The sequence below is a fragment of the Acanthopagrus latus genome, chromosome 11 (genome assembly GCF_904848185.1).
Source record: "Acanthopagrus latus isolate v.2019 chromosome 11, fAcaLat1.1, whole genome shotgun sequence".
NCBI classification, from domain to species: domain Eukaryota; kingdom Metazoa; phylum Chordata; class Actinopteri; order Spariformes; family Sparidae; genus Acanthopagrus; species Acanthopagrus latus.
Window position 1 is genome coordinate 744,451 of NC_051049.1, and position 23,923 is coordinate 768,373.

The 23,923-nt window shown below is 47.0% G+C and overlaps 3 protein-coding genes across 16 annotated transcripts in view; 2 read left to right on the top strand and 1 right to left on the bottom strand.

Annotated features, from left to right (window-relative positions):
• The first annotated feature begins 433 nt into the window (after nucleotides 1-433).
• On the top strand, nucleotides 434-13,746 carry nwd1 (NACHT and WD repeat domain containing 1). 6 transcript variants are annotated; one of them, XM_037115853.1, is made up of 21 exons: nucleotides 434-953; nucleotides 1,239-1,308; nucleotides 1,984-2,301; nucleotides 2,907-2,992; nucleotides 3,097-3,213; nucleotides 3,488-3,842; nucleotides 3,921-5,232; nucleotides 5,370-5,573; nucleotides 5,650-5,803; nucleotides 6,243-6,360; nucleotides 6,736-6,900; nucleotides 6,985-7,182; nucleotides 7,376-7,498; nucleotides 7,580-7,785; nucleotides 7,897-8,166; nucleotides 8,893-8,983; nucleotides 9,619-9,767; nucleotides 10,594-10,867; nucleotides 11,016-11,569; nucleotides 11,864-11,969; nucleotides 12,659-13,746. In XM_037115853.1, exons 3-21 carry the CDS (start codon nucleotides 2,142-2,144, stop codon nucleotides 12,973-12,975), a joined length of 4,959 nt encoding a protein of 1,652 aa, XP_036971748.1. In that variant the 5' UTR covers nucleotides 434-953; nucleotides 1,239-1,308; nucleotides 1,984-2,141; the 3' UTR covers nucleotides 12,976-13,746. The 6 variants fall into 6 exon arrangements, with proteins under 6 accessions (XP_036971748.1, XP_036971746.1, XP_036971749.1 ...); XM_037115851.1 differs by having other exon boundaries at nucleotides 2,002-2,301; XM_037115854.1 differs by having other exon boundaries at nucleotides 2,013-2,301.
• Nucleotides 13,747-13,885: 139 nt separating this feature from the next.
• On the top strand, nucleotides 13,886-16,831 carry pdzk1ip1 (PDZK1 interacting protein 1). The gene is made up of 4 exons (XM_037115877.1): nucleotides 13,886-14,066; nucleotides 15,505-15,628; nucleotides 16,158-16,244; nucleotides 16,452-16,831. The coding sequence occupies exons 1-4, from the start codon at nucleotides 14,000-14,002 to the stop codon at nucleotides 16,522-16,524; spliced, it is 351 nt and encodes a 116-aa protein (XP_036971772.1). The 5' UTR covers nucleotides 13,886-13,999; the 3' UTR covers nucleotides 16,525-16,831.
• A 1,776-nt stretch (nucleotides 16,832-18,607) lies between these two features.
• Nucleotides 18,608-23,923, bottom strand: part of patj (PATJ crumbs cell polarity complex component) — an 87,354-nt gene continuing 82,038 nt past the window's right edge. For all 9 annotated transcript variants that reach the window (XM_037115850.1, XM_037115844.1, XM_037115842.1 and 6 more), the window contains 3 exons: nucleotides 23,603-23,706; nucleotides 23,363-23,486; nucleotides 18,608-22,963 (listed from right to left, as the gene is read on the bottom strand). In XM_037115850.1, coding sequence (XP_036971745.1) covers nucleotides 22,817-22,963; nucleotides 23,363-23,486; nucleotides 23,603-23,706 — 375 coding nt within the window. In that variant the 3' untranslated portion in view covers nucleotides 18,608-22,816. The remainder of the gene's footprint in view (nucleotides 22,964-23,362; nucleotides 23,487-23,602; nucleotides 23,707-23,923) is intronic.

Sequence of the window (23,923 nt, forward strand, 5' to 3'; positions counted from 1 at the left end):
TTTGGCATAAAATTACTTATTATTATTCAAATATTGATAAAAGTTTGTATAAATATCTGACGACAAAATGTGGACTCAAGAACCTGCTTCATGTTTGTTTCTCCAGTTTTTAGGATGTCAGATGTGAGTGCAGATTGTGTCCACACTGAACCAATCCGAGGTCCAAACACCCACATCCATTCATATTCTGTTATCTGACCCCTGTGGGCCTCCGTCTGTCATCTTACTGAAGTCAGAGTACTCACATCATGATGTTTGATTACTCCATTACAAGTAGAAGTTAATTTCTTTTGTAGATCTTATGACATGTTTGTTGGTGTTGTTATAAAAATGAGCACTTGTTCTGCAAATGTAGCATAAATTGGACACAAATAGTAAGTAAAAATACTTGGTTACTTTCCACCATCATCCAGTGGCTGGTGACTTGTATCCTAAAGCAGCCAATCAGCAGCGTCCTCAGCTGAGGAGCGTCGAGCTGCAGTTCCTGTAACGTCCACTGGAGGCTGCTGTGATGAGACTGATGGTGTTTGAAGTGAACGATGAACGTCAGCTCGTCTCTCTTCTTCTGAAGTCAGTCTGAAGGCACGTTGTCTCAATACTTCCTTTGATTGACAGGTCTCACACCTTGTTAACACCTGTTGTGTGGCTCTGTTTTTGCTGCGCTGCACCTTTTGCCTATATAAGGACTTCCTGGCTCGGGTCTGTGAGGTGAGCGAGCCTCAGACGTCCACAGATACGTTCACACCTCAGAGCAGGTACAGAGCTGAAGTCTCCCAGCTGGAGTTTATGATGCAACGTCCTCAGAGAGCTGCAGGTCCACAGCTTCAACAACAGCCTGGAGGTAAAGGTGCAGAACAAACAGATCCGCAGGATGAAGAGCAGGTTCATCATCATCATCAACAAGTCGTCTGCTGAGACCACGTCACTCACTGACACGCCTCTTTGTAATGGAGGTTAGTGCTCCTCATGGTTTACAGAACACATTTACTAAATATCTGCATTCTGAATGACTTAGAGGTGATCCAAAACAAGAAGGTTTATTTTTTGATAAAGATACGAGGAGCACTGAAACCCTCACCTGTGACTCACCTGTGACTCACCTGTGACTCACCTGTACCTGACTGCTTGTGTTGATGATGAAGACTGTAACAGTCGGCAGGTGCAGCAGATGTTCTCTGGCTCCACAGTAGCTTTGTTATCCTCATTATCATCCTCGCCTCCGTCTTCTGTGTAATTAGTGCCGAGCTGCAGCTGTGATCGGTGGCCCCCGAGGGCCCGACTCCCACCGGCCCCTCAGTAAACACTCAGGTGAGCTCAGCACTGAGCTGCTGATGAGCAGGTACAGTGTGTGTATTCTCCAGTCCAGTGGGTAAAGACACTAAGACGCACAGTGAACACAACTTCTTTTCACCATTACAATAATCTATCAGATCATCTTGTTCTCCGTCACCTTCAGTTATGGAATCAGCTGATTGGCAGCTGTCATTTATTTCTTTTGCAGCATGTAACTGTAAATTAGAGTTTTGTCTCAAGCAGAAACAGTTTGGGTCGGTTCAGTTGGTCCGCAGACGGTTTAACTGGAGCGCCACCTGAACAATCTCTCTCCACTCACTGCTTTGTTTTTTGTAAAAATCCTGTTTCTTTCTATTTAACTTTATTCATATTTGTCTGATTCTTTTTCCCGTACTTGTTGCATCTTGAGCTGTAGTAAAAAGTGAATTTCCCTGTTGTGGGATAAATAAAGCCAATCTCATCTCATCTAAATTAGCAGCTAGAACAATTTGGTTGAGGTTAGCTATGTTTCATTAAATGTAAAACCATTCGTGCTTGCTGAGATTTAAACAGGGGCGTCCAGGTGAACTGCTCTGTGCTTCAGGTAAGATGCTGACGCTCTTCCAGTTTCTGCTTAATCATGAAAAAGCATCAGAGGAACAATGTTGTTTGGTTTTCATGCAGTTATCTTGGTTTTAATTTGATGACTAGATAACGGTGCACTGACAGGTTCACTGCAGGTCATGTGGGAGCTCCGGTTGTCCTGGAGGAAACTCTCTGAGGGAAACTAAAGAGCGGCTGAGGGAGGAACGATGAGACACCTGGAGCAGTCTGAATAAGAGGAAACAGAAGGTTTGAGGCTGAAGACAATGGCAGAGCATCGAGCAGGAGGAGCAGCAGGAGCAGCAGGAGCAGCAGGAGCAGGAGAGGTCAGCCTGCAGGACGTCCTGAGGGGACGGACAGGTGGAGCTCAGAGGATGAAGACCAGCTCCAACATGATCCGAGTGTTCGTCAGCTCCACGTTCACAGGTCAGAACCGACTGCTGCTGTCTCTGTGTGTCGATGTGTGTCTGAACTTCACCGCAACATTTGTGGGTTCAAACCTGTTGGTCGTGTGTCATCACGTCACTTCAGCCCGTCAGAGGCAGTTTGTGAGTGTGTAGATCAGACTGCTGGAGAGGATGACGAGGAACATCATCAGTGCTGATGTTCTGTGTTGTTTCTGCGACTGTAGTCATGAAATGAGTTTCTTAAATGTGTATGAGCATCTGAAACCTGCATGCAGCGTCTGATACTACAGCGACAATAAAAGTTGTATTCTGACGCTTGATAACAGAACAAGACTGAATCAGTGTGTGGATGTGCAGGTCAGGAGTGTAGCAGCAGACGGAGGGTCGCTGAGATATGAAACATGGAGGATTTAAGACGGGACGCACAGACAAAAACAACACGAACGACTGTAACTTCTAAAATCATCTGTTACGAGCTTCATCATGTTGACACGAGTCAGCTGTCACAGAGCAGCTGAATCTTTAAAATGTGTTTTAATTGATTGGATTAAATTTAATTAAAAAAATAAAAACAGTCAAAGCTGCAGCAGAGGATAAATAAATCTATTCTGTCTCTCTGCTCAGATATGAGCAGTGAGAGAAAAGCCCTGCTGGAGAGATCTTACCCAGAAGTCCTTGCTTTCTGTCGCAGTCTGGGGCTGGTGTTTGAGGTCAGTCTTGCTCTTATAATTAATACAGTAATAAGTTAGACACTGTATAATATATGTGTATATAAATATGTGCTCATTGATCAGCGAGGTCACGTCCTGTGCAGGTGGTGGATCTGCGTTGGGGGATTCGAGGCGACGTGTCTGGAGACCACGAGGCGTCTGAGATCTTCCTGCAGGAGATCAGGAGCTGCAAGAAGATCTCAGCCGGTCCGACTTTCATCGTGAGTCTCAGCTTTCAAATCACAGTTCAGATTTAACATCATTTCAGTGGTGTGAAAAAGTTCTGCTCCATTGTTTGTTTCATGTTAAACTTCATGACTCATCTGATTTCTTCACGTTTTCAGTCAAAAGCATTGAAAGTATTTTGTGTGGAGGTTCCTGCAGCTGTTAGCTTCCATGAACTACATATTTGTTTTAAATCTGATCTGATTCTGATCAATTATTCAGTCCAATATTCTTCTTCTACTCATTATTTTCCTGTGTTGGGCTCCAAAGGCTCTGCTGGGAAACCGGTACGGCCACCGAGGTCTTCCTCGCCTCATCCTGGAGAAGCAGTTTGAAGTTCTTTTGTCCAAACTTGCCAGAAACCCTGAAGGCATCGAACAGCTGAATCACTGGTTCTTAAAAGACAACAATGCTGTCCCGCCCACCTACGTCCTCCAGCCAGTCACGGCTCACTTCCCCCACTACAGCGACCTGCGACCTGAGTGTGGGCCTCAGCGGGACAAAAATGTCCTTTCTTGGCATTTAACAGAGACTCAACTGTTGCAGCTCCTACGCTCCGCCGCCACGGACGCCGAGGCAGCCGGTGACATCACAGCTGAGCAGAAACACGACTTCTTCACATCAGGTCAGAGACGCCTCTCAGTTTGTTCGCTTGTCTCAACGTGTCTGTGAGTTCTGAGTGTCTTCCTCTTCTCGTCCGCAGTCACAGAGCAAGAGTTCAAGGAGGGTTTGTGGAAGGACGCCCCCGAAGCCTCGGCTCTGCTCTTCGTCCGAGAGATTCCACGTCAGAAGGCGAGGGACGGTCCCAAGCGTTTTGCCAAGTTCATGGATCTGACCGCCGACGGCCTGCTGGATGCAGAAGCTCAGGGACTCCTCACCGGCCTGAAGTCCCGCCTCTACGCCAAGTCGCAGAAGATCCTCAACCTGCACTGCGTGGAGCTCAGCAAGGGAAGCATCGACCCGAAACGCAAAGAGCACGCTCAGTACCTAGACGGTGTCTGCGAGCTGTTCGTCTCACAGATGAAGGCCAGGATCGAAGCAGCAGTGGATCCGTCGGTGGACGGGAGGCACCGGAGGATTTGGGGAAACACGGAGGAAGAAAAGGGAGAAATCTCAGACTGGCTGGTTGAGGAGGTTGCATGGCACACGACTGTGAGCGCCGAGCTCTGCAGGGATCTCTATGGCAGGGAGGGGCTTCTGGGTAAGCTCTGCCTCGCCATGTGGGAGTCAACTAATGTCCGCCACGGCCCGCTAGTGGTGCACGGGGCAGCTGGGATGGGTAAGACGGCTCTGCTGAGCAAACTGGCGCAGGAGATGCGTAGCGTCCTGGATGCCGGGGCGGTGGTGGTGATCAGGCTGCTGTCGGCTCGTCATCCTCAGAGACTCGACATCGACCAAGTCCTCCGCAGCATCTGCTTCCAGATCTGTCTGGCCTGTGGTTTGACTCCACCCTCGCCGCTGACGGCCAACACTTACCTGGAGCTGCTCAGGTTCTTCAGGAACGTCCTCTCAGAGGTTTCCCAGCAGGGCAACACTCTGCTCATCCTCCTGGACGCTCTGGATCAGCTCTCAGACCAACATCACGCCCACAAACTCCACTGGCTGCCAGCCAGCATCCCGCCCAACGTCCACCTGGTGGTTTCGACGGGTACTAACAGCGAGGTGTTTGCCAACATGCGCCTGAAGTTCGGGACTTCAGGGAGTTTCTTTGAAGTGGAGCGTTTGTCTCGTGATGACGGGAGACAGATCGTAGAGTCGTACCTGAGAGCTTGTCAGCGAACTCTGACACCTGAGCAAAGCGTCGCCGTGCTGAACAGCTTCGAGCCGACCGGCTGTCCTCTGCACCTCAAACTGATCCTGTCTGTAGCCAGACGCTGGACGTCCTTCACCCCGCTCACAGGCCTACGCCTGGGCGCCAACTTGCATGAAATGATGTCACAGCTCTTACTTATGCTGGAGGACAAACATGGGAAGGAGCTGGTGGGCGGAGCCTTAACATACATCGCTCTGGCAAGGTGAGAGGATGGTGGTGCGGCCATCACTCTGGGTTCATAGATTTAAAAATTAACATGGTGTTATATATGTATGCTAATGCTAATTAGCCGTCTGCCATAAGATGAGTGAGTGAGAAAACGCTCTGACGTCTCCACAGGGAGGGTCTGCTGGAGGCGGAGCTGCGTGATGTCATGTCCCTGGATGATGATGTCATCAGTGCAGTGTACAGATATTCCCTCCCTCCAACCCCCTCGCTGATCCGGCTGCCCCCCTTCCTCTGGGCTCGACTTAGACGGGACCTCGAGGATCAGCTGGAGGAACGCTGGACGGGTGGAGTCGCCACCATCGGCTTCAACAGCCGGTAAATTTAAAAAACAGGGATCAGAATCTGTCTGGTTAAATGTTTGAGTCAAATCTGTGAGTCTGTTTGTGTGAAGGCGTCTGTGCGAGGCAGTCTCAGCTCGGTATCTGACATCAGAGCAGCGGGGGCGGAGCCTCAGGATCCTGGCGGAGTACTTCCTGGGTCGATGGTCGGGGAAACTGAAGCCGGCGGCTCTGCCGGGCCTGTCGCTGCTCCTCTCTGACAGAAAGGTACCAGCGACTGTCACGATGACGCAACAATTAAAGTTCATCACCGCTGCTGGAATCAGCAGCAGTCGGTCCGGACCGGCTCAGGATTATTATCAGATAAAAAGTCACGAGTGAAATCCAGAGAAGACAAACATGCAGAAACTTAAGAAACTAATTTGACACAAGATAGAAGAACAAAGAATCAAAGGTCCATTCAGCAGTGTGTTATATTATTTTATTACGAGCCTCAGAACCACACAGAACCGCAGAGAGTCCAACAGACATTAAACAACAGTATTCTTTCTTTAAATCAAGTCACACAAATCAAACAGATGAAACATGACAAATGTCGACGTGACAAACTAGAACCATTATACAGAACCTAAAACAACACCTGAACCCTCGTCTGTCCAAATGTTCTTGTTCGTGGCGTGTTCTGATTGGTTGTGTTGGGTCACAGGTCCCGCCCCAGCCGCTGTGGTTTGCTCCAGGATTGGCTAACGTCAGGAAGCTCCAGGAGCTGCCGCATCACCTGCTGCATGCTGGTCTGTGGGACGAGCTGCGACAGGAAGTCATCGGTAACAGAATCGTCCAGTTACTCTGCCGACCCAGTTTACTCTTTATGAACCAGAACCAAAGAAAAGTCACCGTCAGATCACAAACGTTAAAACATGATGTGGAGCACAGTAATGACATATAAACACGAATATGTTTCAACATTATAGATGTCATATAACTTACAGATGATATATATTGATCACACATGATCAATGAGTGTGATTAGCTCAAACCACCTTGATCTGTCACTTCTGATGACTTTATTACAGTGTTTTCTTTTTATAATCATTTTAGTAGAGATCAAATTATTGATCAGTGGATCGATCAGTCAGGTAGAATACTGCTGTGAATGTTTAAAGTCACATTTTGTCACGCTGGACTGTTTCTGGTTCCAGGCAGCGCTGAGTGGCTGTACTGTAAGAGCCGGGTCTGCGGGGTGTCCACTGTGATCCAGGACCTGGACCAGTGCTCCCAGTACATGGACTGCACTGAGACCAGGCTGGTCCGAGATGCTCTGGTCCTGATGAAACCCAGTCTGGACTTCCTGGACGGTCACATGGGTCTGTGATTCTGCATCTGTACTGTTGTGATATTTAAAGAACTTTATTTATCATCAGAGCGGAAACGTTTCCTTCTGGTTTCAGACATGTCGCTGTTTTACACCGAGCTGTTGGCCAGACTCTGCTCCTTGGCCACGCCCTTCCCCTCCATGATTGGTCAGCTGTGTAGCCAGTGCGAGGAGTGGTTACTGACGTGTCCGGAGCCGATCCTCCTCCCTAAGTGCAGCTTCCTGCAGCAGCCAGGGGGGGCGCTGCAGCGCACACTGACCGGACTGACGGGAGGTCAGAGAGGATTTGTTTAGTTCCTGGATCAGTTTATGATTTATAGATGATGTGATGCAGTGACAGTCGCTACAGTTACAGGCCTGGAAGTGAATGTATTGAAAATGATAAATATTCCGGCAAGGAGCATTAAAACCAGCTGTTCTCAGGTGGTGGAGCTCTCAGCAGGTCTGACCTGTCATGGTGTCTCCAGGTGTCCTCTGTATGGACGTCAGTGTGGAGGCGGAGCTTCTGCTGGCAGGTTCTGATGACGGCGTGGTGGCGGTGTGGAGCCTCGCTGACCAGCAGCTCATCCACTGCCTGCTGGGACACACCGGTCAGTCTGAGCTGATCCGTTCATCATCATTTAATCATGTTTTTAATAATTACTGAATTATTGTGTCATTTTGATTGGTAGGGGCAGTTTTGTCTGTCAAAGTGATTGACAGCTCCTCCCACTGTCTCTCATTGGCTGCCGACGGCTCTCTGAGGAGGTGGAGCCTGATGGACGGCCAACAGCTTCTCTGTATCCAGGAGGCGGTGCCTATTGACTCCGCCCCTTCCTCAGTGCACCTCCACCTGTGTGAGCAGAATCAGGTGCTGTTTGTTCACAGCTGCACACAGGTAGTCGGGTTCTACTGCATGAAGAACAACTGTTGATCTGGTTCTGTGAGGATTCTACAGTTTGGACCTGAACAGGTGTGTGTGTGTGTGTGTGTGTGTGTGTTGTTCCAGGTGAAGGTGTTGAAGCTGGATGGCTCTGAGCTCCTCAGCAGCAGCAGCAGCAGTGATGATGGAGGCTCGGTGGTTCTGGGAGTTCTGGGAGATTCAGTGTTTTCTCTGTGTGGTTCTGGTCGGGTCAGAATCTGTCATCCTGTCAGCGGGACTCAAACTGTGGAGACGCAGCTGGAGAACTGTCAGGGAGGTCTCACTGTGGTCAAGTCTGCCACGTTACCAAAACACGGGAAAGTGTTCATCGTTTCTGCAGACGGAGTTCTCCATCAGGTGAGGAACTAAGTACTCGAGTACTTTACCTGAGATCAGATCTGAGGCACTCGATCTCAACACGTCTCAGAAGGAAACGTTTTACTGTTTACTTCACTGCAGTTACTTCACAGCTTTAGTTACTTTACACAAAACGTAAAAACGTTTGAGTACAACTGTAATGATTTATTGATGAGCTGATTATTAGTCAAATCAGTTTGAAGTTTTGGTTTCACAGATGCTTTGTCCTTTGATTAATTTGAAGTTACATTTTGACTTTTACTTGTAACAGAGTATTTATACCATGTGGTTTTAGTACTTTTACTGTAGTAAAGTATCTGAATACTTCCTCCAGCGCTGCCTGGAGAGTATCATGGATCTGAATCAGACTTTTGATCCTCGGTTTATTTTCCTCTGTATTCTTACGATCTTCTCACTGCTGGAAACTTGTCCCCATATTAAACTGCTCAGTACGGAAGCCCAGAGGGACAAATGACGAGATCTTTGAGTCTGGTCTATGTTGTCTCTCCTCTGTGTTTATCACTTGGTATAACTCTGGTGACAAAAAGGAGAATTTTATTTTTCCATCTGTGAAAACACATGAAACAAAAAATAATGTTTTTTCCATGTGTGAAACTGAGTAGAAGAAAAACACATTTCAGGAGAATGTGTGTTTTAACCAACATGACTGATGATGATGATGATGATGATGATGATGATGATGATGATGATGTTTCCTGTCTGCAGGTCTCCAGGTCCGGCAGACAGACGGCTGCTGAGTTTCCTCTGGTTCCGTCTTTACTTTCAGTCACTGAAGATGAAAAAATCCTGATAGCAGGTACGACTTGTTTTATTTAAACCACATCATCAGTGATTATATTATTATATTGATTATATTTGTAGTGACCTGTTCTTATCAAAATAAAACAACAAAACCAACCTAAGCGCCTGAGTAGCTGCTGTACTGCTGCTGTAGTAGCTGACGCGTCGTCTTCTGGGTCCAGTGAATGAATGAAACACGTTATCGTCGTGTCACCAAACGTTTATTTATGCTTTTGCGCTCTTAACAAATAAGCGACCTCAGCTGAACTGTGCTCACACTTACATTCACTCTGTCACTTTAAAGCAAAATCAAGCAAAGTGCTCACTTGTTTGCCACAACATGATAATAAGACGACGACAGTCAAAAACTGGCTCTGACAGTATTGTTAGATCTCAGATGATGTTCAGAGAGGTTCCAGTAGTTCTCTGTGTTCTTAACAAATTAATATTTATTACTTATTTCTGCTTTTTCATTAATATTAAATCCACTGCAAACATTTTACTGAAGACTGACTTTTATTTCACCGCTCAGTTTTCACTACTGAAGCATTTTTCAGGCTTGGACAAGAAAACCAGATGAATCCGAGTGTGTGACTGGTTTAATGTGTGTGTGTGTGAGCGTGACGTCCTGCGGCTGGTGTGTGTGTGCAGGCAGCGATCGGACTCTGAGCCTCTTCAACGTGGACCAAGACTCGGTGGACAGATTCCTGGACCTCCAGCACGAGGACAGCGTTCTGTCCGCCTGCGTCTCCTCAGACTGCCGGCTGCTCGTCTCCGGAGCTGCTGACCAGCTCATACGGGTAACACACACACACACACACACACACACACACACACACACACACACACACACACACACACACACAAACACACACACGATCAAATCCTACTAAGTTTTAGAGGAGGAAGAGAGGGGGAGGGGAGGGGAGGAGAGGAGGAGGGGGAGAGGGGGAGAGGAGGAGGGGAGGAGGGGAGGAGGGGAGGAGGAGGGGAGGAGGGGAGGAGGGGAGGAGAGGAGGAGGGGAGGAGGGGAGGGGAGGGGGGAGGGGAGGAGGGGAGGGGGAGGGGAGGAGGAGGAGGGGGGGAGGAGGAGGAGGAGAGGGGGAGGGGAGGGGGAGAGGAGGAGGGGGAGGAGGAGGGGAGGAGGAGGGGAGAGGAGGAGGGGAGGAGGAGAGGAGGAGGGGGAGGAGGGGAGGAGGAGAGGAGGAGGGGAGGAGGAGAGGAGGAGGGGGAGGAGGAGAGGAGGAGGGGGAGGAGGGGAGGAGGAGGGAGGAGGAGAGGAGGAGGGGGAGGAGGGGAGAGGAGGAGGGGAGGAGGAGAGGAGGAGGGGGAGGAGGGGAGGAGGAGAGGAGGAGGAGAGGAGAGGAGGGGAGGGGAGGAGGGGAGGAGGAGGGGAGGAGGAGAGGAGGAGGGGGAGGAGGGGAGAGGAGGAGAGGAGGAGGGGGAGGAGGGGAGGAGGAGGGGAGGGGAGGGGGAGGAGGAGGAGGAGAGGGGGAGAGGGGGAGGAGGGGAGGAGGAGGGGGAGGAGGGGAGGAGGAGGGGAGGGGAGGAGGGGAGGAGGACTGGACTGTCTCCTGACCGTCACATCACAGCAGCATCATCTGTGTCTTCCTGTCGTCCTCTCAGATCTGGTCTGTGACCACCGGAGCTCTGTTGGACTCCCTGTGTGGTTCAGATTCTCCCGTCACTTCTCTGGCTCTTTATAACAACTTGGTGATTTCTGCCTCGGCTGCTGCTGCCGGCGTCCATCTGTGGAGTCTGAAGTACGACACCCGACACAAACCGGTCGCCCACATCCCTGCAGGCTGCGCCCACGTCGCCATCACTAAAGACACGGATCGAGTTTTCTACGTCCGACAGCAGAGTCAGACGGAGGTGATCAGCTGGAACAACCTCACAGGTCAGAGAGAAGCAACATGTTTGTTTGGCCTCATTCTGTTCATCAAACTCAAACTGATTCATAAATGAGGCAGATGTTTCTGACGGCACCGTCAGCAGGTGGAGCTTCCAGCTGTTGTGTCTCTAACGCCTCCTCCTGGTCCCTGCAGGATCTCTATCAGAGCGCTTGGCGGTCTCTGCTCAGGTTTGCTGTCTGGAGTTGGCTCAGAACAAACGGCTGCTGCTCTGCGGTCTGACCACCGGGACCGTCCTCATCTACCCGCTGGCGCTGCCTCAGGAGACGCTCTGCATCCCCCCTCCAGAGAGCCTCTCCAGGGTGCTCTGCCTGGCCGTCAGCCCCCAGGAGAAGCACGTGGCGGTGGCCTACGAGGACTCAGTGCGTTTGTTCGAGATCACCACCAGAGACAGCTTCCCCACGGTGGAGGGACCGCTGAAGGGCTTCCCCCTGTCCCTGCTCCACGGCCCGCCGTCCTCCATGGCGCTGTTGTCCAACCGCTGGCTGCTGTACGGGACGAGCTGCGGCGAGGTGAAGCTCCACGACTTCAGCAGCGGCAGCAGCTCTGATCTGGAGCCTCACCGCAGCAGAGTCACCTGTGTGACGGGCAGTACCTGGGGGACCCACGCTCTGGTGGGCTCCGAGGATGCCGTTCAGAGGCTGTGGGCCCTCAACCCGCTGGTACTGGACCACACCATGGAGTACAAGGTCAGAACCTTCTGCACTCAACCACCAGAGGAAGTGATGTCAGAACAGACTGTAGATTATGTACATTTTACAAAACAGCAGCTTATTTTCCAAATTCTGCTGTTTTAAAAACACAGTTCTTCCCTCAGCAGTTATAAGAGAACACACAGCAGCTGTGGTCAGTTCAGACTCATGATTACATTTCAGTTCCACAGGGAATAAAATGTTTTCTGTGTCCTAAAAGAGAAACATAAGCCGATTATTAAACCAGCTGGGACAGTTTCTTTGATGAGAGTTTATTCTGTTGATGTTCAGGGTTTCTTCTTTGAGGGCGTCCTCTCGGCTGCGTTCTCTGACAGCGACCAGTTCGTCTTCACAGGATCTCAGGACAGAACCGTCAAAGTGTGGGACGTCTCCTCAGGTACGGACTCATGTGGACCGACTCACAAACAGTTTCTGAAAGACATGATTCATTCCTGCTGCACGTCTCGTAACAGATGCCGGTCGCTGTTTGTTTCTGTCGCACTTTAAGTCACTAAAAAGATTTCCTACCATTGTTCGTGTGTCTTTGGATCTGTGCCTGTGATGTCTGAGCTGTCAGAACCGGGCCACAGTTAACAGTTCTGGATCAGAACAGAATAGAGTTGAAGTCCTGGGTTCCTCAGCACAACCTGTCAGGAGGTTTATATGTTTTTTGGTCGTTCATCTGTCATCTGAATGTGTTCTTGAAATATCACATTCTTGCGAACGTGATATTTCAAGAACACATTCAGAATCAGGAGACAGACTCGGCACACGGTCCGGTTCACCTGCAGCCACATTAATGACTACAGAGTTTTTGGTACTTGGACCTTCATCAGGTTAATCTACGAAGGTCTACGTACCAAAACGTTGTTGTCATTAGACGTGACAGCAGGTGAACCGGACCGTGTGCCGGAGTCTTTCTCCTGCGTGTTCGACTCCTCGCTCTGACTTCCTCCTTTGCTATACACGCTACAGCCACTAGACGCCGACAGAACCCGCCTCACATGAGCACGATGTCAACAAACCACACTGGAGGTTGTAGTCCAGGTTCTGTCGTCACTCAGCTGTTTTGTTTGTTCCTGTCAGGAAAGCTGCTGTACGTTCAGTACGTCTACGCCCCGGTCGTCAGGATGGTGACCTTCAGGAACGGCTTCGTGGCGCTGTCTCAGCAGGGCGCCGTCATCAAGGAGGTGTTTCGCTGTCCGGACCACGTCAGTCCGGACTACAACCCTCTGAGGAACGTCAAGGCCCAGTACCGGGTCACCTCCAGGGAGAAGACTCGAGACGACCAGCAGAGCACCGCGTCCGACCTGAAGGACTTCAACCCGGCCCAGTTCAACCTGAACCTCATGGGCATGCTCAGATCCAAACCCTCCTCTTCCTCCACCTGCCTTATACTGTAGAGTCCCGGGGCCTGGACTGGGACCACGGAACCTCCAGGAGCCTAAGGTTCTGGAGGGTTTTAAAACCAAATGAGGAAAAATCTATTTTATCATCAAGACAAAGATTAAATCGTTCAAACTCCATATTTTCACAATCTGTTAAATCTTCCTCATTCTGATTCTCATAAATACTGACGCTGCCGAGCTTCATCAGTGAGTCAGTCGCTAAATTCATCTGCAGCTAGTTTAATAATCGATAATTCAGTTTGAGTTTTATTCCAGCTGGTTCAATGTGAATATTTCGTTGTAAACTGAATATCTGACGCCTAACAGAACAAACAGCTGATCAATGAATCCATGAATCCACCAGAAAATCAACAATGAAAATATTGGCTGGTTTTGGATCAGAACACTTTCTTCTGCTGTTAGAACTCAAACTAATGTAAACAGCTAACGGTGCTAACGACACATTTCAGCCATGTTTGGTTTAATGTGAGTATTTCCGGTGTGCACCAGCTGAGATGGACCTGATTGTTCTGCGGCGCTGTTTGGTGTGATGTTTGGTCTGGACTCGATGTGACATCAGCGCCCCGACCGTCCGTCAGCATGCGGGCGAGCAGAGCCTGAACTGATCCTTTATCTGGCTGTTGGGTCGACAGCTTGTTAGATTTCAGTTAAAGCAACAGCTGCAGCCTGAGGGTGAGAAGCTGCTGTGGTTCATGATTGTGGAGGTTTTACTGAGCAGACGTTGAGAAATTAAAGACGACACGACTCACATCTACAGTTGCTTATCAAAGAACAGACTCATGAAGCGTTTCTCCTCCTGAGGCTGTAAAGCCAGAGGGCAGATAAAAGCTCTTCCTGTGAATCAAAGTCTTTATTGTGAGTTTGAGTTAAACATTAACAGACCTGCTGCTTCACCTGACAAACAACAGCTCCACCTGAACACTGAGCTTCACTCTGCCGTCGCTGTCGGACGTTCAAGTTTCACTGCTGCAGCTTCGGCCCTCCTTCTCTCCTGCTTCAGTCGGAGCGACAATCAGCGATGAAGAAACTTTCTGCTGTGATTTCCTGTGTGCTGCTGACGGCCACAGCAGTGACGGCGCAGGCAGGTAGGAGCTCACAGACAGACAGACAGACAGGTAGGAGCTCACAGACAGACAGACAGACAGACAGACAGGTAGGAGCTCACAGACAGACAGACAGGTAGGAGCTCACAGACAGACAGACAGACAGACAGACAGGTAGGAGCTCACAGACAGACAGACAGACAGACAGGTAGGAGCTCACAGACAGACAGACAGACAGACAGACAGACAGGTAGGAGCTCACAGACAGACAGACAGACAGACAGGTAGGAGCTCACAGACAGACAGACAGACAGACAGGAGCTCACAGACAGACAGACAGACAGACAGGTGGGAGCTCACAGACAGACAGACAGGTGGGAGCTCACAGACAGACAGACAGGTAGGAGCTCACAGACAGACAGACAGACAGACAGACAGGTGGGAGCTCACAGACAGACAGACAGGTAGGAGCTCACAGACAGACAGACAGACAGACAGGTAGGAGCTCACAGACAGACAGACAGGTAGGAGCTCACAGACAGACAGACAGGTAGGAGCTCACAGACAGACAGACAGACAGACAGACAGGTCGTGTTTAAACTGGTTTCGAGTGACAACTAAAGATATTCACTCTGAGTTAATCTGCATGTTGTTTTCTTGATTAATCATTTGGTTTGTAAATCGTCACTCAGACGTGGAATCATGCTGCAGAATTTTGATTATAAGAAATTCAGTTAATAAAAGAAGTTTCTGCTTTTCTCTGATAATTTGAATCTTTTGTGACCGTCGGTGTGAATAAGAAGTCTGAAGACGTCAGTTTGAACTTTGAAATGTTTGTGTAATTCAATCTTTAATCTGTGAGGATGAATTATAAAGGAACGCCTGAATCTGATAAGTGAACGAGGAAGCAGCTTTATATTTCCTGGTAACATCTCGACTGAGGTCACAGTCTTCAGTAACTTTTGATAACAGTTCTGTAAATAAGTTCTGAAGAACTTTCAGCTGGAAATGTTGTGTTCTCCACTGCACTGCACACAGTTTATCTGACCTTAATTAAAGCTTTAATTAATCCTTAATGTGTTGATGTCAGCACACCAAACACTTTATGTATTTATTCAAGGTGTTGACCTGTTTTCTGGCAGTGGAGATCCTTTCATTTGTTCCTGAATCTGAAAATAACTCATAACAGATGCCTCTAGTGGTCAAACACAGTGTTACAAAAACAAACGAGTGTTACAGGTTCCACACCTGAGAACGAGGCAGACGGTCTTTTAAGGGATTTTTATTCGGTACATTATAAATAGTATTCAGTGTGCAGATAGATAACAGGTGTGTCCAGATATTTATATACACCTGAAAACATCTTAGAGTTCACAATATAACACGAGCGAGAGCAACTGAACTCACCTGACAACTCACCGTATGACATGTTTCATAGTGTGTGTGTGTGTGTGTGTGTGTGTGTGTGTGTGTGTTGCAGGTCAGTCGAAGGCCAGCGACCGCCCGCTGCCTCAGTGGCTCACCGGCATCATCGCCGTCTCCGGCTTCCTCTTCCTCGCCTTCATCTCCATCCTGGTGAAAAAGGCCTGGTGTGATTCCAGCAGGTTCGTCTTTAATCAGCAGATATTATTTATTATCATGATGTTTATATTTGACTCACTGGAACTGTTTATAACAGTTTAACCTTAAAACTGCAAATCTGAGCTGCTGTTACTGAAGTTCTTCCATAAATGTCAAATATTTTCAGTTTCTCCAAATCGAATTTTGTTCTTATTTCTGTTTTACATCAGTGACAATATATTATTATTACTGTTATCTTGATCATACTTTTGGGTTCCAGTTTGTTAGTTTGAAGGGAAATAGCTGTGGGAATGTTTTGTAGATATACACAATGAAAAATGTATAATAATAATAATAATAATGATAATAATAATAAGCGAACTGATTTGACATTTATAGTTTGTGTTAGTCGGTTCTAATCGTCACGTCTTCCTCTCTGAATATCTCTCAGTGTTACTTAAAGCAGGAGTCCCTGAATAAAACATGAGTTGAGCCCAATTCAGCTCTTTAAATCTTAATTAAAAATAAATTCAATTTAATAACGTGGTCCTAATGACGAGCGTCTGTCTGCAGGGAGCACGTCTCTGTGGACTCAGACAAACAAAATGAATTCGTCATGACCAACAGAGACGCCTACGACACTCAGCTGAGCGCCGTCAGGTGAGAACAACCTGCATTACTTCTGTTGTCACGAGGAACTCGCTTTATATTCAGGTCGTCTTTATTAGAAGACAAAAAATTACCTTTTTACTACGTGTTCGTAAAGTGCCATTTTCTGACTTTACTAACTGGACTAAACTGAACTGTGTTGTTCTATTAAAATTATGACAGTTTTAAAGTTTAAATGTGTGTCTGTGTGTTCACCAGGAGCCAAGAATACAAAAATGCCTACGAGAACCTGGTGATTGACAGCACTGATGACAAAGTCACCGCCATGTGACCTTGTGCTCTGATCCTATTGGCTGCCTGAACGTGGTCGTCACAAACTGGAGGAACACAAAACACACACAGAGAAATCTTTTCATAAAGTCGTACATTTACACATGATGCTGTCTCACATGTGTTTGTTTCGTTGTACCTGTTGACTGAGGCGGGCGGAGCTTACTTCAGATGTCATCCATGTTGATTATACTTAATATTTGCTGTGACGGATCCTTTGTGTTCTTCTTTAGAGGAGTTGTGAGATGAAGTAGATCAGATGAATCTGTATTTTCCTGTGACATGTTCAGTAAACACGAGGAAACGCAGCCGTCTGTCCTGTGATCTGTGCTGCTGAGTAATAAGTCATCCATGAAGAATGACTCATGATTAATAATTAAACACGTGTTACAGAAATCAGCTGTGATAAACCTGAAGGGGACGACACAGACTGACCTCAGACCTGCTGTTGTTCTGATCCACAGACTGACCTCAGACCTGCTGTTGTTCTGATCCACAGACTGACCTCAGACCTGCTGTTGTTCTGATCCACAGACTGACCTCAGACCTGTTGTTCTGATCCACAGACTGACCTCAGACCTGCTGTTCTGATCCACAGACTGACCTCAGACCTGCTGTTCTGATCCACAGACTGACCTCAGACCTGTTGTTCTGGTCCACAGACTGACCTCAGACCTGCTGTTGTTCTGATCCACAGACTGACATCAGACCTGTTGTTCTGGTCCACAGCTTGTCAATCACAAGTTACTGTGTCACATTTTCACAGCTGGTTAAACATCAGAGTCTTTCTGTACGAAGTCTAATGACCAGAAAGTTTCTAATTAAAATGACTAACAGACTCCCAAAGTAATGAGATTACTCATTCAGGACATGGTTTTAACCCAGGGGGAACAAAGGTACCTGACCTGAACGTTCAGCTGCAGCATTATACCTGACAGGTGACAGGTGAAGAGAAAATCGTTGATCATCTCGTCACAGTTTGATGAATCAGGCAGCAGTGGACAGTTTGAGCTCTGATGTGATGGACGGAGGAGAAACAGGCGAGCTTTGACAAAATCCACCTAATGATGGCGAGACGACAGCAGGAAGGACAACCGGTGACCCAGCGACAGAGTCGTGGGCGCTCAGAGACGCGTGTTCTGATAGAAAGGTGTCAGAACCACGGACGTTACAGTAAACCTGGACACAGCTTTGGAGCTCAGTGGAGCATGAGGACAGAACGGATCCACTTCCTGGTATAAAGTCGTGTGCGCGCTACAGACCTCCACAGAATTTCGCAGGGGTTGTGACGCTCAAGAGATTTACAGTTTTGTCCCTGGTCAATGGGCACATCAGCATCAGAACTGGACCATGGAGCGCTGGAGGAAGGTGGGCTGATGGTGTGGATGGCCCGCTCACCTGGGGAACAGAAGGCACCAGGATGCATTATGGGTAGACGGCTTTGGACAATGTTCTGCTGAGGAACCTTGTTTCCTGCTGTTCACACTGAAGACCCGTACACCCTTCATGGAAACGGTCTTCCTTAATAGCAGCTGCTTCTTTCAGAGGGGTAACCTGCCCAGCTGCGCTGCAGAACTGGGTCAGGAACACAACGACGAGTCAAGGCGCTGACTTGACTCCACACTCCTCAGATCTCAGTCCAGTCGATCTGTGGGATGTACTGGACAAACATGTCCGATCCATCGAGGCCCCAACTACACCACCGCCACCACCTCGATGGGTCAAAGCGGTTCTGGCAGCATCGGGTCGACGGTGTTGGGCAGGAGGTTATGATGCTCTGGCTGATGGGTGTTTGTCTCCACAGGGGGGCGCTGTAGAGCTGAAGGGGAGGCAGGGACCGTTCAGAACTCCACACAGATCTTCATGTTTTAAGTTCTCTTCAGTATCAAGTGATCCAGTGACGGTCGTCTGTGCGTCCATGAGCACACGGCTAACTGCTGCTGCTAACTGCTACTGCTGCTAACAGCTTGTTAGCATCACTGTAATGGAGCTAAGGAGAGAGCAGTATTAACCATGTAGTGACATCACAACAGCACATCTGACGAGCTTTTCTGAACAATTAACTTCCTCCAAAGATTCAAAAGCTTCATTAATCATTTATTGTGCTCTGACAAAAAAATTCAACTGAGATCTATCTCTATTTTCTCTATAAATACCAAAAAATAACAGAATTCTTTCCACTTAACATCTGAGGAAATCATGAAGAAATTATGGAAAATAAAGTGCAAACCCAGCTGGTTTCTGACATGGACTCGACTGTCGAGTCTTTGATGAAGGCAAACCGAAGCTGCAGGGTTTCCATGGTGATTTCTGACAACGATTCAGACACAAAACACATCAACACATAATAATTAACATAAAATACAGAGTTAATTTCCAGCGAGATCACAAAATAAATTACAGTTCATCTACTCAGACATCTACAAATAAAGTACCAAAAATTAAGACATCCATTGTGACGAAACAAAGCTGAACATAAAGTATTTTGCACTTGATTGATATGTTTTCCAGGATCCTGCTGAAGCTCATCTAACATCAACACAAACTGCTGCTGTTAATGAGTTCAGTCACACATCAAACATCTCAGCAGAACTAAACTGTTCCAGACGTTAGCAGCTCTGCTAACACAGCTATCAGACAGAAGGCAACAGGCTGACACGAGTCCTCTGGTTCTCCATCTGAACTACAGGCCACGTTTGTGACATCTAATTTAATCTGAGGTTAGATGCTGATGCAGGCAGGTAACCAGGTTAAATAAATGACCACAGCGCAGGGATCAGTTGGAGGGTTACAGTCGGTTGAAGGCTAAGTTCATAATACAGACCTGGAATCAGGAAGCAGAAGCTGTTCTTATATTTACACTTAGTCTTCAAGATTTTAAATCACATTTCGCAAAATTAAGAAAATGTACCTCAAATTATGAAACGTTTGGCCGATGAGAGTCTAAAGATAATCTGTTAGCTGAATCAGATGGTTCATTATGAACTGAGTGAATACAGATTTATTCATCCTCATCATACGCTTCAGATTTACACATTACAGGGTTTGTCAGTTTTAAGTTTACTGATGGTTAATGAGAACTTCAGAAGAGCAGCTCAGATGTGATGAAGGAGCTAAAGAGAAGTCCCAGGTGTGTTTCACTTAGCTTAGCACAAAGACTGGAAGCAGGGGGAACTGTTAGCCTAGCTCCATCAGAGAGGAAGAAATCATCTCTACATCTGACTGATTCACGTGTTAATTACATGCATCTTGTATAGTCGATTAATTAGAGATGTAAAAAGGAGACAACAGGCTGTTAGCAACAGTTAGCATCCAACAACTGCTGAAAGCAGTGACGACACACATCGTCTGTAAAGTCCTCGTGACACTAAATATCTTTCTTCACCTGAATATTACTTTAATTTATCCATTAATGAAGTTTTTTAACAAGACAAATTGCCTGATGAATCCAAAAATGACTTCAGGCCGTCAACATGAAAGTCATCTGTGGTTCTGGGATCAGTGCAGCGTCCTTAATATCCAACTTTACTGAAAAATGTTATTTTATGTGCTAATTGGAACATTTTCTGTCATGTAAAAAACGTTAATTTAAGCACAAAAGTGATTAAAACACTGTGATTATTCTGCACTTGACTGTCGTCTGACTGCAGGACGTCTGACTACAACACATCTCATGTAAAACAACATCCTGAGCACCTACAGAGGATCCATGTAAACCCAGCACCAGCTGTCCTGTTGAAGGAGCTATGCTAACAGTTTCCCTCTGTTTCCAGTCTTTGTGCTAAGCTAGGCTAAAAACACCCTGGAGTCTGACGTCTCTCTGACTTGGACGGAGAACAAGAGAGTCGTACCAAATGTCAGTCTGTTGATTCTCGTCTGCTTCTGGACTTTTATAACTACTCTAAATCTCTTAACTTCTCCCTCCATGGAAACCATCATGTGGAAGACACTGTATCTGTTGCCGTGGGCGATAGGGGGTCATCTCCATGGAGACACACGAGAATTTAACATTAAATTAGTTTCTCTTATGTGTCATATGGATTCATTAGTGGAAGAAACATTGTGTATTCTGTTTTATGTAGGAAGGAATATGGCACTTTATTATTTAACATTATTAAGAACTTCATCTGATCCAATATAAATGTGATGCAGAGAGAACTCCTCTGTCACAGACCAACATGCTGCGGTCGGCTGTTTTAACAGGTTCTGACTTGATATTCTGAGGATGTTTTGAACACAGTCGCAGCGTCGACATGTTGGTCCTCAGGTTAGAGAGACGATCCTCTCAGGGTGAAACCAGCTCAGACTGTGTGATCAATCTCAGCTGGACGTTTGATTCTACATTAGTTTGGTTTAATCACATTATTCTCAGATTTTTTAGTGTTCAACATAAACACCTGAACACGACGAACCTGAGAAATGATCCAATCTCTCTGGTAGTTTCACAGTTTTATATGGGAGCCTCTGAATACCAATATTGAATCAGCTACAGATGTTTCTGTGTTGATAACATGACGCAGGACTGATTACTGCCAATTTGAAAATGAAACGTTATTTTATCTTCGTATCTGCTGGCAGCTGTTTCTTGTCTGTGATGACAAATGAAAATGCTGACGAGGGTTGGAAGGATCACTTGTGTTACAGTCTCCACATTTATAACAACTGCTACTCTGTGGCTAACAGCTAATCAGTCTAACAAAGGGGATGCTAAGCTAACGTTTGCAGCAGTTGTTCCAGAACTTAACATTCAGTTTTCATCGAAGCTTCCCTTTTCTTCCTCTGGATTATGAAACTTTTCATCCATGAACACAAAGCTCCCCGTTGTTCCTCAGAAGCCGACAGACTGTAGAGATCTATTATCGGGTGCCGGCTGGATTTTCACGTCACTCCATATTGATTTATTTTCAGATGATTTTCGAAGCAAAGTTGGTTTGGTGACAGAGTTTCTCAACCTTCTGTGTGTGTGACATCATGTTCAGTCTCTGTGTTTTTGGCACTAAGAGAAATGTGTTGATGGATTTGACATTTTGCTGCCATCCATGAGTTCCAGTGATGACGACTGTCTTTAATGACTTTTAATTATTGAGCGTCAGACTGAAACATCTCAACAGCTCTTTGATGGATTTCCATGAAACTGACTCGAGATTCATGTTCCCCAAAAAGATGAACTGTAATACATTTACTAATCTTACTTTCATTATCTAACAACCTGCCAATTAAATGTTCTCACCAGTGTCAGTTGGTAATTTGTTGGTTTGTCAGCAGGATTACACAAAAACTACTGAACAGATTTCTACCAACCTCAGAGGACGAGTCTCAGTCCAGAACACACAACATTCACTTTTGGTGCAGATTCAAATAAAGAGACGGATGCAAAAACTTTCTCACTTTCTTTAACATTGTGGTGTTTTGTTGTTGTTCTTTTAACGTTTCTGTTCAGTTCTCAGGATCTGAGTTCTTGTGGCTGGTAGCGATGAGCGAGTACAGGCTGATGCTGCTGTAACGTCTATTTTAGAGTTCCTGGACGTCTTCTAATGTTTTGTTGTGTCTGACCAAAAGCACTCAAAGCACTTTCAGTTTAAAGCAGAAGATCTAAACCAACATAATTTACATCTGAAGAAAGAACTGTGTCACTCAGTGTTACAGACAGCAGCCAATAAGCACCAGGTTCTCTTTCATGGGACTAAATACTTTGGTGACGTTTTATCAGGTCATCGTTTAAGTGTTTTAAAACCAGCAAAACTAAATAATGACATTTTCCTTTTTGTGTTTGGTGCTACTTAGCAAACATTAGCATGCTAACATGCTAACAGGCAGTCAGAGTCACCAAATGATTTTAAAAACATTCTTCTGGGGAGCAGGAAGAGAAACTGATAACTTCATGTAAATATGCTGGATAGATGTTGAGACATGAAAACAATCGGACCAGCAAACATTTAATAAACATCAGAATATTGATCTGTTTCTGATGACCTCATCCGTCCATCAGGTGGCCCCACAGGTGGCCTCGACCCGAAGGTTGAGAAACTCTGTTTTAATTAAAGTGTGAAGTGGTCACATCTGTGTGTGTGTGTGTGTGTGTGTGTGTGCGTGTGCGTGTGCGTGTGTGTGCGTGTGTGTGTGGACACCATCTGATGCCGTTTCTTTTTTTGCATGTTGGGAAGTTCAGAGTTCATGATGATGATGATGATGTCGCCCAAGAGTCAAAGTGTGTGATCTTCTGTGTGTGTGTTTGCAGGTATATGCATGCAGGTAAGTGTGTGTGTGTGTGTGTGTGTGTGTGTGTGTGTGTGTTATGACAGGACGTCCAGTGTGACAGTTCCTCTCTGTTTCTTCAGGATGGCGACCGCCTGCTCGTGTGTGACTCCCTGCAGACTCTCTCCGTTCACCGTTAGGATCTGATCGCCTCGCTTCAGACGCCCGTCCACCGCCGCCGCGCCCTGAAACACACACAGCAACACGTGATCAGTTTTACACAAACACTACAGGACTACAACCATGCTGCCGCCACACTGAGGCTGGTTTAGCAGAGAACAGGAGTCGGCTGCAGCAGCTAGTCTTCTGTTAGCTTCATGCTAATGTCAAGTTCGTTTTATTTTTATAATCAGGGACAGAACCTGGTTCTGATGTGGAGACTAGTAGTTGATTTATAACTAGTTTATGAATTAGGTTGACAATGCTAACATTAGCATGCTAATATCAGACCTGTTGTCTTGAGTATGGCCCAACAGTCAAATTTGTTAATAGTCCTCCTGTCTGTGGGTTAAGCACAGACCTGGAGTTAGCCTAGCTTAGCACAAAGACTGTCAGCAGGTGGAAACAGCTAGCCTGGCTCTGACCTTGCTGAAGACGGTCTTGACGTAGATGGGCAGGTCTCCATGTGGGCTGCCGAATCCTCCGACGATGCTGAAGCCCAGACCCTCAGAGCCTTTCTCCAGGCTGATGCTGCGGGGCCGCGGACCCCTGAGGAGGAGGAGGGGGGGGGGGGGGTGAGATCCAGGTAAGACCTACCTGTCTTTATACACACCTGTACGTGTGTGTGTGTGTGTGTGTGTGTGTGTGTGTGTGTGTGTACTCACTCTGGCTCTGCTGCCGGTGTGTCAGTGTTGGCTGACAGGCTGGAGCTGCTCGACAAACTCTCTACCTGAGTGGCGATGGCGCTGATGTTGGTGTCTGCTACCACCTGACACACACACACACTTTAATCTAAAGGGGCATTCCAGTAAATCGTTGTGTTGGTCTCAGTAGCGTCCTGCTGTCCTCATGATGTCATAATGAAATGTAGCAGAAACAGAGTTGATGAGTTGAGTTGATGTTTTCTCAACGTTTCACCATCAGTCACATCTGATGGTCTGGTTGTGATGCACCGTGTATCAGTCCAACATTATGAAGGTGTTGTG